Source organism: Aythya ferina (assembly GCF_964211825.1).
Source record: "Aythya ferina genome assembly, chromosome: 6".
NCBI classification, from domain to species: domain Eukaryota; kingdom Metazoa; phylum Chordata; class Aves; order Anseriformes; family Anatidae; genus Aythya; species Aythya ferina.
The window spans coordinates 15,413,953-15,431,944 of record NC_140303.1 but is presented as its reverse complement, the minus strand read 5'-3'; the positions used below and the strand labels follow the sequence as shown (position 1 = coordinate 15,431,944).

Sequence of the window (17,992 nt, the reverse complement as noted above, 5' to 3'; positions counted from 1 at the left end):
ACTGGAGGGACTGAAGAGAGAAGCTTCCTGTTGCAAAGCGGGATCTACAGAAACACAAACTAAAAGCTAGAGCACAAATACAGCTGGTCAAAGCCCAGTGCCTGTTTTAAGGACCATATCTTCTGTACTGAAGTGAGATACAGGTTGGAAACTACATTCTGGTTTCTAAGCTGCGTGCCCGCAGATCTGAGGGGGCCTTGCTCGGGGTAGGCCTCAAAGCCTCTCGTGGCGAGGGACGTGATGGCGAGTGGCTTTCTCTGTTCTGCTTTCCCTGGCAAATGTATTATATTCATGAATCAATTTTAATTGCTATCCCACGGGGAGCAGTGAATTAGATGGGAAAAAGGGTAATTTTGTGTAGTAATGGAGAGCATGCTTAAATGTAGAAAAATGAGGGAAAGAAAAATCTTATGGGCACTGTGGCTATGTCAGTGATAATGCGCCTCCATGGGGATTGCAAACAATGGCCAGTGCAGGAAAAATACAGCAGATAAAAGCAATCTCTCCTCCTGCTCCCAAATGTTGGTAGGCCACCTTGCTTTCCTCTCTGCAGGTGGGAAAGGTGTACAGAGCTGGGCTGGATACAAGATATCCTCCTTGCTCCCTCCTTGCTCCAGGAATAGCAGCTGGGATCCCCTTTTGGGCTCAGGTGACATGCTTATAAAGCTATGGATAGAGAAGTGGACGGATATTTTTCCTTCGCTGGCAATAGCAACTTTGGAGGCTGCATTCTCACAGGTATTCTGCATACACTTCTCTTCTTTCAGTTACCTTGCACCGAAGTTGCTTTGTGTGTTCGTATGGTAGCTCTGTCAAGTTGTTAGCTCTTTTAAGTCAGAATGCTAGTATACTGTTTATAGTGACTTCTTACAGAAGTGAAACTCAAAAACTAAAATTGTCTTTGCAGCCTGTATGGTTGTGATATATCTGCCACCTTCCTCAAATGCTAAGTACCACTGCCAGGCATCTTGCTGACCAGTGTTGTTTCCATATTGTCTTGTGTTCCCCACCTGCCTTTACTGTTTCCTTAATTTCTGTTGAGGGGGAACAGAGCTTTCCTTTTATTTTGCATCTGTGCAGGGCCTGTTGCACGGAGAGCCCTGTCTCTGACTGGGGCATTGCAGGGGTGTTTTGTCTGCAAGTATCCCAAAGGTGGTCTTGACAGATTTGAGGCCATCCCAAAAGTATGCAGAGATAAGGAGGATGCCTGTCAGAAGCTGGAGCGAGGCCACTCCAGCCTACAGCATTTAGCCTGGAGCTCACCGCAGATTTTGGGAAGGTCTTGTACCCTCATGTGTTTGCCTGACCTTTTAGAGGCAGACGTGTGCCTGTTTCCCCCGTGCTCCAAACCAGCCAGCTAATGGCCTGCTCCAATCCAAAGAGAACGTGCTTAGGTTAATGTTGATGTGTCCTGCTGAGAGCGCAGTACCATCCAAAAGAACTTCAAAGCCTGTTTTTCTGCAGGTCTGCCTTCAAAACACTATGCAAATATGTCCTGCAGCAATGCCAATTACTGACTCCTGGGAATATATCTCAGCAATGGTCACGCCCTCGTTTCAAAGGCAATATATGGGGCCATTATGTGAGCAAATACAGTGCATGTCAGTGAAAATCCATTGATGATGATGAATTTTGGTTGCTGTTGACTGCAGCCAGATACAGGATGGTGAGTAAGGGGTAAAACATTAACCCTTGAGCTCTGTTTTTTTGTTGGTGGTGGTTGTGTTTTTTTTTCTGTGAACAGGTCAGGGTTTCATAAGAGCTCAAGGAAAATACCAAAAAAAAAAAAAAAAAAGCTGGAGATAAGTCTTAGGAAAGAAACAAAAAAGAAAGAGGCAAGGAAAGCAAAAAGAATTACCAAAAAGAAAAAAAAAATCCACCTTGGGGAGAAAAAATCAAATGAAAAGATTTTTAAAAGAGAAGAAATTAAGAAATGGTAAGAAAAGATTTTAAAAATATGAACAGTGCCAGGAGCTTCTTTGCAGAAGGTTTGTGTAGAGGAGAGTTAATTCAGGTTTGAAAAAGTCCAAGAGTTCTAGGGAAAGCTGAGTTGTTTGATTATTTTGAAACCTTCAAAGAGAAACATTACAGGGAAATTGTAGAAGAAAGTACACTGCTAGAGTTACTCTTGATCTGCTGTAGGGTGTGTATGTTTGTGTTTGAAAACACTGTCATGACACTAAAACAATAGTGACCTGATTTTGATTGATAAATTGAGTTAACCTATATGAATCTGAAACATTTCAAGATTTTATTTTAGTCTCTTCATTTTCGTAAGTTACTTCTGTTCAGATAATATGATACTGCTAGTGTGTCCCCTTCCAATAAAAAATGTAGAGTTACAGAGACATGTTGTCTGTAGATCAAGGTGCTATAAAATTTCCCTTCATTATTACAAATATCCTTTGGTGAAAATACAGGCAGCTCCAGCTCCTCTCATTTCCATAAGTTGTTGTGGCTGCGATGTTTTGTATACTGACAGTGGAAACAGTGCCAGAACCAGCACAGGAATTGAATTGCAAAATATGGATGGATGGTGTTTTCCCTGTGTGCTCCCCTGGTTGATGGCACCAAACAAGGGAGTCTCCCTTGCTAACACACTCCGCCAATACCTGTGGTGAGCTGCAGGCTCCCGGCATACCGAGAGCAGGAGCTGCAGGAGGAGTCCAGCCCTGCCTTGCCCTGCAGCACCTCCCCGGTGAGAGGAACCTTTGCCAGGGCCCCCTGAGAGCTTATTGCAGGGGTGACCCCAGGCCATGTCCTCAGCATCCACGAGGGGTTGTTTTCTGTATTGATTGTGTTACAGAAGAGAGGCTGTGGAAGAAGAGCTTTGTTTCCTCATTCTTGACTCAGAAAGCATTTACCATTAACCACTGTCCCTTCCCCCTCCTCTCCCAGACCTTTACTTCAATATTCACTTGTCAGCCTGGGCCTTGTTCCCCAGGGTGAGATTTCTCCCCGTTCCATAATGAGGAACAGGACCTCCGGCTGCTTCTATGAGTTGCCACCAAAACTGACGTTACAGCTGGGCCCGGCAGCAAGGATGGCAACGTGCAATAGGAACCATCCCACATGAGATTTAGATTAACTGCTCTTCCGTTTGGTTCTTGTAATGCTTCAGCAGCATGATCTGATTTGCTGTATTCACATAATCCATCATTAATTGTCTGACTTCGGAAACTAGGTTCTTCTGTAGCGGGTGGAGAGATGGGCTCCCCTGCGTTCAGAGCGGAGCCTCACGTTCTCAGCTGCAGCTATTTTACTTCATTTATCTGTTTTTCCGCTTTCAGTGTGGTTTATTTTTTCAAGCATTCTGGCAGGAGGAGATGGGACAACAGCAATGCTTCCGTGAGAAATGTTACCGTGGAGGCTTACTTAGGCATAGAGGGAACTGCACAGTAGCCGCTGGCTGCAGACCTCTGGTTTTGGTGGCGACAGAGGAGAGGAGGAGTGGGTGTTGCGGCAGCATGCACTGACTGTCTCCTCCTCCCCTCTGAGGAAGCTGCTGCTGTCACTGCTCAGAGGATGCTTGTGAGGGACAGCTCTTGCACCCACGTGGCTCCATCCATAGTTTCAGCGACGGGAACAGGCTTCATGTTCTCAGCTCTCTCCTTTGGCCCAGCAGCGCAGGAGAGCAGGCAAGAGCGGCTCTCAGGAGCCAGGCTTGTTTCTGGGGCTTGTGGCAGAGAGCAGGGGCAAAGAGTTGCACAGAGGCCGGGCAGCCCACCTGCCTCCATCCCCCTGCACAAGAGGTGCAGCAGCTCTGCACCCCCTCCCTCCCCAGTCCTGGGCCTTCGCTAATTGTCTCCCACAGCCTTAAAACTTCTCGTTATTTCCTGCCCTTTTGCCATTCCCCTCACCCAAGTCTTCTGAAAGCTCCACTGCCTCCCCCTGAAACCTGCTCTATCGTTGCTGAATTGCATTTTACCACCCCACGAATGAGAGCAAAATAAACTACTTTATCCTCCATCATTTGAGCAGCAAAATGCAATTTGCTGGTGTTGCTGCAGATCTTTGAGCCAGCTCTGGTCTGGAGACTTTTATCACTTTGCAATCTAATCTGCTGAATACCTCATGCGTTGGAAGAAAATGTGTTTTTTTAAAGACAAAAAAGGCTGTGTATTTAGCATGCGCAAGCCCATATGTCCTCATGTTTCTCTGTATGTATGTACGTGCATCTATATAAATAAAAAATACATATAACACTTTGAAAGTCCACACCTAACTTGCTAATGTCAGCCATGGTTGATAGACAGCTAAGTCAGACTCTTTTTATAGTCCATTTCTAAAATGAAACCATAAATTTTAAAGCCAGGCTTCATCATTGCAGAGAAAAAGCTTTTGCAGTCTATTGATGAAATATAACATTTGATAGGATTTATGAGGCCCAGATTCGGGAGGATCATTTGCAGAGCACTTAAAGCTGCTTTTTCCTGCCCTTTGCCTTCCCTCCTCCCAAACACACATACCAAAAAAAATCCATTAGTAATGAAAAATTATTAAGGAAGATTTTTCTTGATTCCATACAAATGTCAATTTGAGAGAGAAAAAGAGGCAGAAAACAGTTGCAGGAGGTTCTACAGTAGAGAGATCTCAGTAGAGCCAGGCTGATTGTACGAGAGGAATACTAACTTTTGCTAATAAACACACAGCGTGACTCTTTGCCATAATGCAGTCATCTGTAATGTGTGCCTACATATTTTTAATAGCACTAGATGGATTTTATTTTTTGATCAGATAGAGATACTCACAAACCAGTCACAGAAAGTTAAAAATAAAAACGATACCCAGCTTCTTGGTATCTTGATAAAGTTTCCTTCTGTCTTGTATTACCAGAGTGATAATTTCAGAGGAAAAACATCTTCTGTAACTTGCGATCACAGTATCTGTCAAATGGTAGGAAATGAAGAAAACTGCCAGACAGTGTCAGATTTATTAACAGCTCTAAGAAAACCAAAATTAATGCATTTTCTCGTCTTTGATGGGTTGAAATGTCCATGTGCTGTACTTATCTTAATGGACAAGTGAAGGAAGTAGCACTCATCAATTAAGCCGCTCATTAAGCTGACTACAGCTTAATCTGGAGCACATGCAGGAGTGCTGCGAGCTCACCAGGCTGTGCCTCGGAGGTGGCTGTGGTGTGGTGGTTGTTGGGAGCGCTCACACCTCGGGAGCAAACCGGCTTTGTGCTGCCTTTGGGACCGGGAAGCAGGACTCGGTGCCAGGCACGAGCAGTGCTGGGGGGCGGGCTGGGGGTCAGTCATACAGCCCCCTACTGCTCCACTTGCCGCAGGAGCTGCAGGCCTGACTTCCACTGGAAAAAACATGTTTCTGTCTGCTAATAACCAGGCTTCAACCATTTGGGTTGAAAATGCCTATGTAGGAGGTGTGCTGAAGCCGAATTTCTCTGGAACATGATGACAGCTGTTTTGGGGGGCTGGGAGGGAGGAGGCAAGGGGTTGGTTTGTCTGTGGAAAAGGTAAAAATAAGCAGCGTATGATACTTTCAATAAGAAGCTGTAGTCTTCCCATCCTCTGGAACAGGGCCTTTATATTTAGGAAGGGAACACAGCCTAGTCTTATGCCAGACTGTGCCTTTTGCCACCCCTTGAACGTTGACAATTTGACTAAATTATAAGATTTAGAGTACTTCCCACACACATGATGGAAACTTGGCTGCTGACTTCACCAAAAGCGCTAGTCCTGAGCTGCCAGCGCCTAGACGTGCTTTTCCAGCAGTAGGTTCTCCTGGCTGCAGGGACCAGGGAGGCTCCCGGCGCAGCAGAGAGCACCGAGGTGACCTGGGTATGATCAGTGTCCCCTTGCCATTGTGATCCACCTTAGGGGAGGGAAAGGGAAAGCCGAGGTGAATGCAAAATCCTAAGAAATGCCATGGAGGGGTAGGACAGGAATAGCTGGAGCAGCCCAGGGGATGGGGAGAATAAAAGACATGTATATAGGGAGGAGCTGGATCGGGGCAGTGTGGTTGGCAGTGAGTGTGTGCCTCAGAGTAAAGGGACGTCTTTTCTTGTGAGAGCTTGACCCTGTGAGCTTAATGCTCTGTTAACATGTTATACATGAACATATATACCCTGTTAATGTGTTATATATTGAAGCAGTGCAGAAAGGAAGAAGTGTTGTTGGGTGCCCCAAACCACCTGCAGCCTGATCGGTACTGGCAGACTGCTTTGTGAAAAGCTTCTGGGAGATGGTGCTCAAGGAGTGCTGGAAGGCGAGACGCTGACCTAGATGCATCGGGGAAGGTGCTAGAACAGCCCACGGGACGGGGATGCACTTGTGTGAGAAGCTGGTAAGGGGCCAAGGAAACTGGCATCCTCGGCTGAAGGGTACGAAGGGAAAACTTCGGAACATCAGGGTGAGAACAGAGAATGAGTGCAGCGAGACAAAACACATGTGAGGATTTGTAAGTTGTTTATCTAAACGCACCACTTGAAACCATATGAGCAAATGTAAACAGAGAAAATCAGAAGGTGCAGAACAGTGTTTCCTTTTTATTTGGGAAAAGAGAGAGGAATCATTCGGCAGGGCTAGGGATGGGCCTGAACCAGAACACTTGTTTCAGGGTGTCTGAGACATCCCAACCAAATGCAGAGATGCAGGCTTGCTCTTCCTCTTCCAGGTGAGATGTATGAGGAGGTGATTGTGTGTAGCTTGAAGATTCCATGACTTTGCCTTTTTTCTGTTTTAATTTAACATTTTTCAACCCAATTACTGAAAAGGAACAGTTCTTCACCTTTCATCTTCAACACTCGAAAATCTGCCCCCACCTCTCCGAGTGGAAAAAGGGGAGTCCTTTCAGAGAGGTGCGGTGCAGCTGCAGCCACAAGAGGAAGGAGCAAGAGAAGCTGCGCATGCCTGGAAGTCTGAGAGCTTCCATGGGCTGCAGAATAAAAAGTAATAAAGTTCCACTGCTAATTTAGGCCCTTGAGTGCAGAAATATTTCTCCGAAATACAGTTCAGCTTGTAAAATGTTTAATTCTGTTGATGTGGAGCTTGCGATGAAAGCTAGCTGAAGGGAATGTGCACTCCCCAGCCATCGCAAACGTGAGCAAAAATGCTGCGCTGTGTGGGGGAGAGGTGCCCGTGGAGGGGAGGGAGGTGCTGCTGGGGTAGGCAGGGTGGCCCCGAAGGCAGCAGAACTTTGCAAAATCCATCAACTGCTTCGGCATCTGGCAGGGTTTCTGTTGAGCAATAACCACAAGCTAAATTTGCCATTTATAATTCCTGAGAGAAGCTAGTGGTAACTGTTGTTTTGACTTTTGAGCGTGTTCCTGTGAAACTGCTCAGATCTCAGTTATCAGTTGGAAACACTGCCCTATCAGAGAGCTAAAATGAATTTCCCATCAGGATTGTCCCCGTGATAAGGTCGTTACAAAATTTTTAGCCCCCTTGCACTACTACAGTGTAAGAAATATAATTAACAGTGTTCCTCTTGCACGTCTGTTCAATGCTTCATGTGTCATGCTAGTCTGTATTCAGAGCAAGTGAACTCTGCATCGCTGTAGTGGAGTTAGGGTGTTCCAAGGAGTGCGTATGGCTTCTGCTCCCCTCTGTGAGAAGCTCCGTGTATTGTGAGCGTCATCCTAGCATGCTGAATAGTGCTTTTGTTTGCTGTGCCTTCAGCTCACGGATAGTAAGATACATGCGAAATAATTTAATTTGTTATCTTTGCTTTTCTTTAGCTTGTAGTTAGAATGTAAAATGTTTTCCTTATAAGGCTTCCATGCTTCACCTTGCATGTGCCAGTGGCTTAATAAGAACATCTGCTGTCTTTCTGTAGCAAATCCAATGATTTTTCTATGCACGTATATTCAGTTGTACATATAAATAGAATCCAGGCACTGTTAGATGCGTACGAAAGCGTACGTCAAATTGAAATGGTAACATATGAGGTTTTCTGTAGTTCATTTATGAAGTATCGAGTTAAAAACAAAGCTGTGAAGTAGCCAGAAAACTTTGTATTTCTGCAGCCAAAGGCATATGCTTGTACAGCCTAACCTAATTAGATCTCTGAGATATTCTTAGAATGGTCAGTGTTTCGTGTCTTGTATCATTGTCTGAGAGTTGCTTTTTCATTATAGTTGGGCTTTTACACAGCAGAACGTAGGAGAGCATTGCTCCAGATGTCTGGCTCCTTTTACTGATTTTGTTGCTGTCTACAGCAAAACTTGCATTTTAGCTCTACAGTGTAAATTCCCTTTGAATCTTTGGGTGCCCTTAAACAGTGCAGTAGTGGAGTACGTGTAAATGTCTACAAAGTACGGTGATTGGAGTGGCTAGGTTAAGAGGGCTAAAAAACAGTTCCAGCTGGAGAGCATTCTTGAGGTAAGCTCTAAATACGCTCCAAATTGTCAGCACACTACTCAGGAAAAACACAAGAAACGACTCATCCTCAGTGTGCTTTGCTTCCTTTAATGTGCATAAGGATAGTGTAAATGGAAGCCAGTCAATTTTCAGCAGTTTGTGTAAAATAGTCCCTGGATTTTGCTTCCGTACTTCAGCCTTTGGGAATAAAGACATCACACTGGATTGTTACTCTAAGTATACCTGTGTGTATTTCTGTGAACACGCTATCTGTATTTCAGTAAGTATTGTGTATCTGTCCATTAATATTTATATCGAGCTGAGAGCTTTGGTTCTTGCAATTTTTAATAAACATTGATGGTGTTACTAGTTTATACAGAACATTCAATATGCTCCATCAAAATGGCAGCTCTAATTAGGTTCCTTGAATTAGCTAATGGATTTTGAGAAAGATAGCTTACAAAGCTCTTACAGCTGTCCAAGATATTCCTGCCATGGCAGAAAGACAAAAGGCCGCTGGAAGCTACAGACTTTAAGCTTTAGAAATGCAGCTGACAGTTAAAAAAGATAAATTACATTTGTATTTTTTTTCCCGTAAAGGTCCTAATACTGGATTAATGTTATCCTCCCAGCGATCATTTATTAGAAACACAAACAAACAAAAAAACCTTTGTAGTAAGGATGCGAATTGACTGAGTGCTATGACTTTCCCTGATGCTTTGTAGATGGTATAAATTAATTCATTTATTTATTTTAAAGCATAAACTTTATCAGTAACAGGATTACAGACACAGAGACTTCTGAATTGAGATTTGTACCTTATTTCTACCTGGGCCAGATATTATAAAAATGAACAACGTAGAGGATTAGTTGCTGCCATTCTGGTAATGACAGGAATTTTTTTGTTTGCAACAAAGAACCGAATATAGTCTCTTGTGTGAAACTTGGAGAGGTAATTTCTCAGAGAAAATGGATAGTTACTCCCGGCTTTGTAGTTTCCAACAAAGTGTGTTTTAGAACGTGGACAGCATCATCTGCTGCGAGCAAGTTCTTAGATCTTCAACTCTTCCCTCACAAGGGAGCGCAGAAATTAAGACTGCGGTGAATTGTCACCTTCTCTCCCTCCTGCTTTTGCTTTGTGTGTGCTAAAGGGAATTCCAGAGGGACTCTTGAATGGCTAATTCATTGGAAGTCTGTAAAGTACTTATTATTTCAGCTTTAGCAGTAAGTTTAATAAACTGTAGTGCAAAAAAGCAAGAGTCTGCAAATGAAAAAACCTGGCTGCCAGTCGCAGGCAGGTGTGATAGCCATTAAGGAACAGAGCTACATTTCCACACAAGAGTTTAGCATTCAGCGTTTGCTTTGTTGAATTGTTAGAGCCACAGTAAATGGAGTTGGAGGGCTGAAAATCTGCGCTGTGTGTTGATGTGACCTATCTATTGTAAATATGCCAGCTGCTTTAGATCAGGGAAGTAAAATACCCCCTCCCAAGCCGTGTTGTAATACAAAGTGCCAAAAAAGGCAATTTAAGTACTTTGCCGTGTAAATCCAGAAGAAATTACCTTGGAGAGAAGGCCCTCAATTATGCCTCACACGTGACATCTGCATGATAGATAAAAGGCATAATTGATATCATCTTTAGTGAAGAAACCAGAAACTGTTGCATTGTCTAGAGGCTACTGAAAATACCAGGAAAATCTGTTTTTCATTATTTTCATTGTGTATTGTTTATAGAGAGTTTGGTTGTTGTCAGCAGCCGAGTCCCTAATCTCCCTGCTTTCCTAGCCCTTTGGAGACACGTGCACATCTCGGATCAACAAGACGGCAGTAAACTGGTCACATGCCAGGAGCAGGCATTGTCATTAACCAGCCTGAACTGTAAGGCGTCTTTTTTTATTAGTAGTTAGTCTGGTGATTGCTTTTTTGATGAGGCACAATACACTGAGTAGAAAAGAAAAAAATAATCTTTTCTGTGAAGTAAAGATGACAAACCGGCTGCTAACAAGAAAGTGTCCTTTCCTGTTTTCCTTTTTTTCTTTTTTCTTTCAATTTTTCCCTTCTTTTTTTTTCCTTTCCTTTTTTCTTTTTCCTGTCTTCTTTTTCCTCATGTTTCTGTTGGAGTAGCAAGTACCATTCTGTTGTTACAGTGAAGTTAAGCCTTAATGTGCCCATTTTGTTTCCCTAAAGCAAAGAACTAGGCTATACCTTTATTTCTGTCCAACTGTAGCCAGCTATAAATTATAAAGGGGGGCAAAAGAGATGAAAAGTGACCTGGATTGGAAAGATGGTGCTCATCTGAATGTCTAGGCCATCTGCCATGACAAACAGGAAAAGGTGTTGTATGTCATTTGAAAGGACAGAAAAGGATGCTTTATGTCAAGCCACTGAGAAGTATTGTATAAACAGTTTGGAAAAACTGAAAGTGATACAAATCTGTTGGTCTCAATCCTCAAATAGTTCGGGTGAGGCTTCTGTAAACATATTAGGAGCTATTTGGGGGAAGAAAAGGTTAATGACACTGCTAATTCATATCGTGCAAGGCTCACTCTCCTTCTTTCTTCATAATGAGTCGGTAAGAATATCATCGTCTTTCTCTCCACTAAGCTCCTAATGTCAAGGGGTCAGTAGTGATGTTACAGGGTCAATAGGACTCGATTTACATTCAGACAAATGGTAGTCATGTGCTGCCCTAGGAGTCTTTGACCTTTTGGACATCAGTGGTTGTACTGCTTTTATGTTAGTCTGAAGAACTGAAAGGTGACAGCATATGTTATGCTGAGGGACAGTTATGACTTTGTTAAGTATTGTAAAGCAGATACAGAGTATCGGTAAAACAGACTCGGGAACTTCAGTGTACGAGTTAAATACACTCAAACAGATGTAAGTAGCTTCTTCTGGGTAGTTGGTTTTCCTGCAGTTTATTTGTGATTCCTGGCTTTGTATTTATGTACTTTCAGTTAGGGAGCTACATATCCATCTACATATCCATCTACTGCTTCTCAAGGCGGCCCATCTATGAGGGGCAACCCTGTGTAAGTGGAACTGGGCTCAGCCTTCCTTCCAGCCACTTTGCACAGTTTCCAAATCAAATGTCCTGCTGGGGCCCCTTTTGTGTTGATAAAGTTCCTACTTGCATGTGCAGGGGGTATAGTCCTGCCCAGACCAAGAAAGCAAGCATTGCGGAGACCAGTGAAATGGTGTGCATGGATCCGGTGGCTAGAGAGGTACAGCTCTTAAAGCAGGATTCGCAGACCTCCAAGGTAATATCAGTGGTGCCACTTTCTGACAAGTCTTTTCTTGCAGTATCATTCACCCAAGTGCATATGAAAACAACAAATGTTCATTTCTTCCTAAACTTGCTCTCTCAGTGGCTGGCCGAGATGAAAGCTGAAATACTGTAGGATTATGTTCTTATCATCGATTTTCTTTTTATCGCTTGCCACCATTCCTTCTTACTGCTAAGGTTCAGAAATATCTTCATAAGCAACGTAATACTTTAGAGTAGGAAGACAAGGTCTGGAATTGAAAGAGTAACATACTTGAATATTTCTTTATTATAACTCCAGAATGAAAATTTTATCCTGAATGAAATATTCTCTTACATGCTCCTTTGGACTCCTTTGCATTGTATACCTGTGCAGACCAGTACGTTCCCTGCGGTATGTAACAGCTAGTTTGGGTTTATGGCAAATTGTGAATGGAAGATTGTCCCTTCTCTTGAGTCAGTGAATTAAGTTTTGTTTGTTAATGGAAATTACACTAAAAAACACTTTTTTTTTTTTCCACTTGGAAGCACAAGTAGTTTGTTTAAAGGCTGACAGTCAGCTGGGTGAAATCAGTGTTTGAAGTAAGTGGCTGGCAAAGTGGCCTGTGCAATATTAATGTGTTTAGGAAAACCACTGGAAACAAAATGTTTATTGCCTCTTTAAATGTATGTTTATATACAGCCTTAAGTGGTTCATCTTCGCCTGTACGTGCAACACTTGTTTTTAATTTTGTGCTATCTAGAGAGCTGCAGTTAAGAAGTCATTAATTTAAAAAATGACATTTTCAACCTGAATGATTGAAATCCAGATGAGCTACTCAAAGGAAGAATGGAGGGGAGATTTTATTGTGTAAAATCTGAGCCATACGTATTAAATACTGACGATAATCTTTTGATTCTTTGAAAAAAATAACTTGTCTGTCATATTGCAAATGTTATTGCTGTGGTGCTTGCTCATCCAGCTCTTCAGAGATAAAGAAGAGATAAAATTTCGTGGTCATATTTTGCATAGGATTAGAGATAGCTTGAAGATAACAGCTGTGCCAAAGCACAGTTTACACTTTGTTTTGGGACACCTATGCCAGCTGTATGGTTGGAGTGGCTGTTTCGCAGCGGTTCTCCTTGCGGTCACAGTGGTCAGAGTGAAACCTGTATTGGGACTTAGGCGTGTTCGGGGATAAGGCAGAAAAACATGATTTGGGGCAGTTAATCTCGTTATACAGCCCCAGCAACCCAGGAATGATGAATGTTCAGACTTCTTTTTTCTTTCTTCCAAGCCAGAAGAAAGCTTTGGTTTGTAAGGCTTGTAACTGGCAAAACTACGGAATGGCTGGCAGGAAAGTGCTTTTTCCTCTTTTGATTGTTCTAGTAAGATAACTGCTATTATTGTTGTTGTTATTATTATTATTTCCAGCAAAGGTCCTTGCAGTATGTGCAGCTTATTCAAACAACTGTTGAACTTCTCTTAAGATTGCTTGCTTGTGGCTCGGAAGTTTGGAGAGTTTTTGCTACTGTTTAAAATCAGCATCTCAGTCTTCACCAATCACCTTGTAAAGTTTCTCCAAGTCTTTTTTCCACACCTATGTGTTAGTTTAAAACTTCCACAAAAAGCTTTAGGGTCCATCCCACCACCACCTACTTCTAACTAGTCTCTGTAAGTATAGCACTGTTCTAGGAAATAGTTCTGAAACCAGCCACGAAATGCAAAGTGGATGCTTCTCGTCCAGCTTTCTCATGGTGGTTGAGAAGTCCATGAGCAGGTTAACTGTTGGAGCCTGCAAGCACGCTAGGGAGAATGGCAAATGTGTCATTGCACGCTTCTCTGTCGACCATATACTGCAGGGAGCCATGTCAGAGGAGTGAGTTTTGCATGATACTGTGGATACCATGAGGACTGTAATATTTATGTCTCCTAAAGGAAGGAGCACTACATTAAATGTAAAGCTACTGTAAAAGAAATCCGTCTGCTGTACTTACTAGGCTGGGGAAAAGCTCCAATAAGTCTCCTTAATATAAATTGACTCTGATTGGAGTATTGTTTTTGTATTTCTTCTGTAAGTGCAGGTTCCTTTTCAGTATAAATAGTCATGCATCCCAAACATTTGAACTGGTATTCATTTACCAGCCCTGTCTGAGAACTGCTATCTGATCAAACCAATATTTTTTAATTATGTACTTATAGGCAGATGGGAGAATAGTTTACAGTCAATGTATGATCTTCTCTGCAAATCTTTGAAAATTGTGTTGTGTTTTTTTTTTTTTTAATATTGCCTTATCAGTTTCTTTTTTTTATTACTGATGACTTCATTCTGTTTGAATTCAATGCTTCAGTTTCTTTGGGGTAAACTAATAGATTATGTATGCGATATTTGCACAGTGCTGATTGAATTCATCTGGTGAGCTTGAATGTGGTTCATATATTCACATAATTGTCAGGAGCCAACTTGAAATTCAGAACTGTTTCACGAGCATTGCACAGGGCATCATATTCATCTCACATTACTCAGGAGTGGGTAAAACTTTCATGGTAAGCTAGATATGCAGCTCTTTCAAAAGCCAATGTCTTTTACATTTGTGCCTGTAAACAGTGATGGAGAAAAAAATGAGCCATTGAGCTCTAACTGTTTCCTGAAAAAATGAAGCTGACATTGCACTGATCGTCCCTTTTCTGATCTGTTACCTGCACCTTCCTCACAGATTTCTGATCTTGCTGGCCAATTCTGACCAGATTTGACAGATGATTAGATGTTCAAAGGATGCTAAATCAGGTAATTTTCATGAAAATAAGCAGCCTATTAGAGGGGTCCAGATGAACGCCCTTGCCCGGGAGAAGCACGGCAGCATGAACTCAGTCCCATTATCGGACACCAGAGAACCCACAGGAGAGAAGCACAGGAAATCAGGCTTCACGGAGCTGCTTGTTTCCACAGAGATTATGCTTGTGTTTTCACACTAATCCAGATGGATAACTTTCCATGTGGTGCTATCTTTCATTCAAATGTTCCTACTCATTCTCATGGGGAGGTTTTGTACTTATTAATATGGCATGGCAGAGGTTTGCCAAAGAGTAAGCTGTCAGGCCCAATTTATATACATATATATATATATATATATATATATAACCTCTTCAGCCAAAATACCTGGAGGTAGAAAGGGGTGCAGTGGCTATCAGGCCACTGGTTGCGGATGCTAACACTGTTTGCAAAGAGCAGTAGGGAGCCGGCCCAGCTGGAACCAAACCTGCTGTGTTGTGTGTATTTCAGCATTTCCTTCTCTCAGCTAGTGCTGCTTTGGGTAATGATGCTGGCAAAGCAACAAGGGTAGCATTGCACTTTGGGCCTTATCTGTATTTTAGCAGCCCTAATTAAACTCATTATCTGTAGTCACAAGTGAAGTCAGAGGATTTCACAGGTATTGTATTGCTTGTGAACTGTGGACCAAGCTTCACTGTTCTAAGTGATATCCCCCATTAGGTAGTCCTTAACTTGCGAACTGGAGGTGGTTCTCCACTATTTGACAAGAATCCATGCAAGGAACAGAGGCATTTATCTATGAAAAGAGTCTTGGGGAAAAAAGGAATATACTGTGGGCATGGTTGTTTTTTCAATAATCCACAATGTTTGCGCAAGCTTTCTGCGCTGTCTTGGCAGATCATGAGAAAAACTTCCTCTGGAAGAGGTTGATAAGTCAGCTAGAGAAGCTTGAAACCTCTGGGGTTTTGTAGAGTAGAGGGGCTGGATAGCTTGGGATCCAGGGAAAGCGAGTAATTTGTTTGATTTTTTCATGGAAACATACTGATGCTGCCAGTAAACACTTCCAGTCCTGCATATTCAGTTGCATTTGCACTCTACATAGGATCTCTCGCCATTGGTAATTAACTTTGAACCTAATTTAGCCACCATTCTAGATTGCTATTAGGTATTAGAAACTACCTATTGAACTGATGGTTTTATGTTCAGTCTTCTCTGTGTGCTTTCCTAACTCAGTTTGCTATGCAAATCCTATAAAAGGCTTACCTAGATTCTGGCACACTCATAGTGGACTGCGGTATGACAAGATGCTCCACAGAGCTCATGAATAAGTTTGTGTCTCTATAGCCCTTTGCTGGTGAGGCAGAGTTGAGGTTGCAGATTAAGAAAATATATGAATATGTGCTACACAAACAACAGTGTGAGTTTAGAAGTGGCTACAGATAAATTCTATAACAATTCCCTGTGAAAGTTCGTAAATGCTACTGAGCTATGTGGTCAGTATTTGCCCCAGCCTGGCCAGAGAAGGGCTGGAAATAGGTCTGGAGGAACATTTAATTTATTAATTTTCATGTGCCGGTATTTTATTTTATTAGAATTCCTAGGTGTTTTCAGTTTGTTTGTTTGGTTTTTTTTTTAAGTCCTTTCAGGTATAGTGGCGTGAGCTTCCACAGTTGTGCAAGCCCAGCCGTAAGGTTTTGGAATGTTTATCAGGGTCAAAAAGCACAAAGACGAGCATGTGTTTAACTTGACAAACTAAACTCAGCTACCTTTACTAGGGCAGCTTGAAGCGTAGCCAGCGTAGAAGTGAGTCTTTGTTGGATTGCTGCTTAAATACTACCTTTAAAAAATGGAATCGAGATGTGGTACTTTGCTTTCCCATCTCTTGCCTGCCCTGTATTTTCATAGATGATGTTTTAATTCTTTGTGTAATTGAGAGTAAGGTTGGTTTTTTGTTTGTCAGTTGTTTGGGTTTTTTTTGTTTGTTTGTTTGCTTGTTTGTTTGTTTTGTTTTCTGTTTTTGTTGTGTGGGGTTTTCTTGGAGGTACAACTTTTTTCTTCGCTTCTCTATGAATATAGTCTATTCTTTACCTTGAACAAATGCAATTTTAGGGAAATTCCACATTTAGCGTGGGAGCAAAAGGAAACATTTTTCTGGCAGCTTATCATCATCATCATCATTATTATTAAAATATGATAGCCATTTATAGCTGCTCATAGGAATGTTAAAAGTTTCCTTGTGCTCCCCCATCTGTCTGCATCCATCTGTTGTCTCTTGTCTTGTACTGGAATTGTTAAGTTCTTTGGACAAGGATAGCATTTTTTAAAAATGTGGATCAAGTTCACAATTAGGAGCTGTATTCATACAAGAAGGCAAAAATATTGGTGATGTGAGCCTGTGGGCACTGTGCAAGTCAAGAGTCAAACAGTCACGATCCATTTGTCTCAGGTGTGGGAATTGTGTGTGCTCCCGTGGGTATCTGATACATGTTTAGATGTTTGTGTACATACGAGTGTTATTTACCATTTTTTATTTCTCTCAGTGGCTGTGCAGGTGGTGGGAATGCTGATCGTATCCAGAAGTTACGTAAGGAGTACCATCAGGCCAGGCGAGAGGGCTTACCCTTCTATGAGGACGACGAAGTAAGAACACAGCCGTCTGATTACGACCAGCATTGGGTAGGTCTACAATGTGCTGCAAAGTGTGCTTGCAGCATTCGGGGTTTGCAGAAGGTGTCCATTTGTTTGTATTTTACAGAAAGCTTGTGTCGGCCTAACATGACTTGGGGGGATTTACAGAATTAGAGAAATCCTTAATGCCAGTATCCCCCACCCCCAAAGAAAACACTGGTAACATGAAAACTTGGCTAAAAAATACCCTGCCTGTTCACTGTCTTTGATCTAGGCCCAGGTTTTCTCTCTCCTGAGGTGGTCCAAGATATGCAGTCCTTGCCAAACTTTGTCACATGTGGTAGCATCAAGGCTTTTCAGCAGGATTTATGGTATTCTGGCAGTTCATCCAGTGATTCCCTGGATTAATGACAGCATTAGAACAACAGGCTCTCACTGTGCTTAGCTGCAAAGTGACAGGGAGGAAATACAGGCATGTCTACCCCTGCCTTTCCTTCTGTACGTTGGACAATAGCAATCTGACCGTGACACATCCTCAGTCACCTTTATAAAGTGAAAAATGGAATAACTTATTCCTTCTCTGTCAAAGGGTCTTAAAATATTTTACTGCCATAGTAGAACTGTTACAAATATGCTATTTTCTTGATTTTACACCCAGGAATTGCACTACATAGACACATATTATGTACCCTGCTAAAGAAGAGTAACCTGTGGTAGAACCTGAGATTAAGTCAAGAGTGCTGGATTTTTAATGCAACAGCTGTAATCTATGGGATGACAATTGTGGCACTCAGCTCTACCTGAGCAGACTTCAGAGTTGGACTCTGTCTCTTTAGAAGTAATTATAATCAGCAAGCATTCAAAAAACGTAACTCTGATACGATGCAATTTATGCTAAATTTGAAATTTTAGTTAAAAAAAGAGACAGAATTATGTTAAAAATCTTAAGAATCTAAATGCACCTGAGCTTTGAACTGACGTTTTTAATGTCCTCCAAACTATCAGTGCAAATGTTGAAGTGA

The 17,992-nt window shown here is 42.2% G+C and overlaps 1 protein-coding gene across 3 annotated transcripts in view; it reads left to right on the top strand.

Annotated features, from left to right (window-relative positions):
- PARD3B (par-3 family cell polarity regulator beta) overlaps window positions 1-17,992 on the top strand; it is a 397,551-nt gene that overhangs the window by 332,891 nt on the left and 46,668 nt on the right. For all 3 annotated transcript variants that reach the window (XM_084522836.1, XM_084522835.1, XM_084522837.1), the window contains one exon: window positions 16,883-17,018. In XM_084522836.1, coding sequence (XP_084378962.1) covers window positions 16,883-17,018 — 136 coding nt within the window. The remainder of the gene's footprint in view (window positions 1-16,882; window positions 17,019-17,992) is intronic.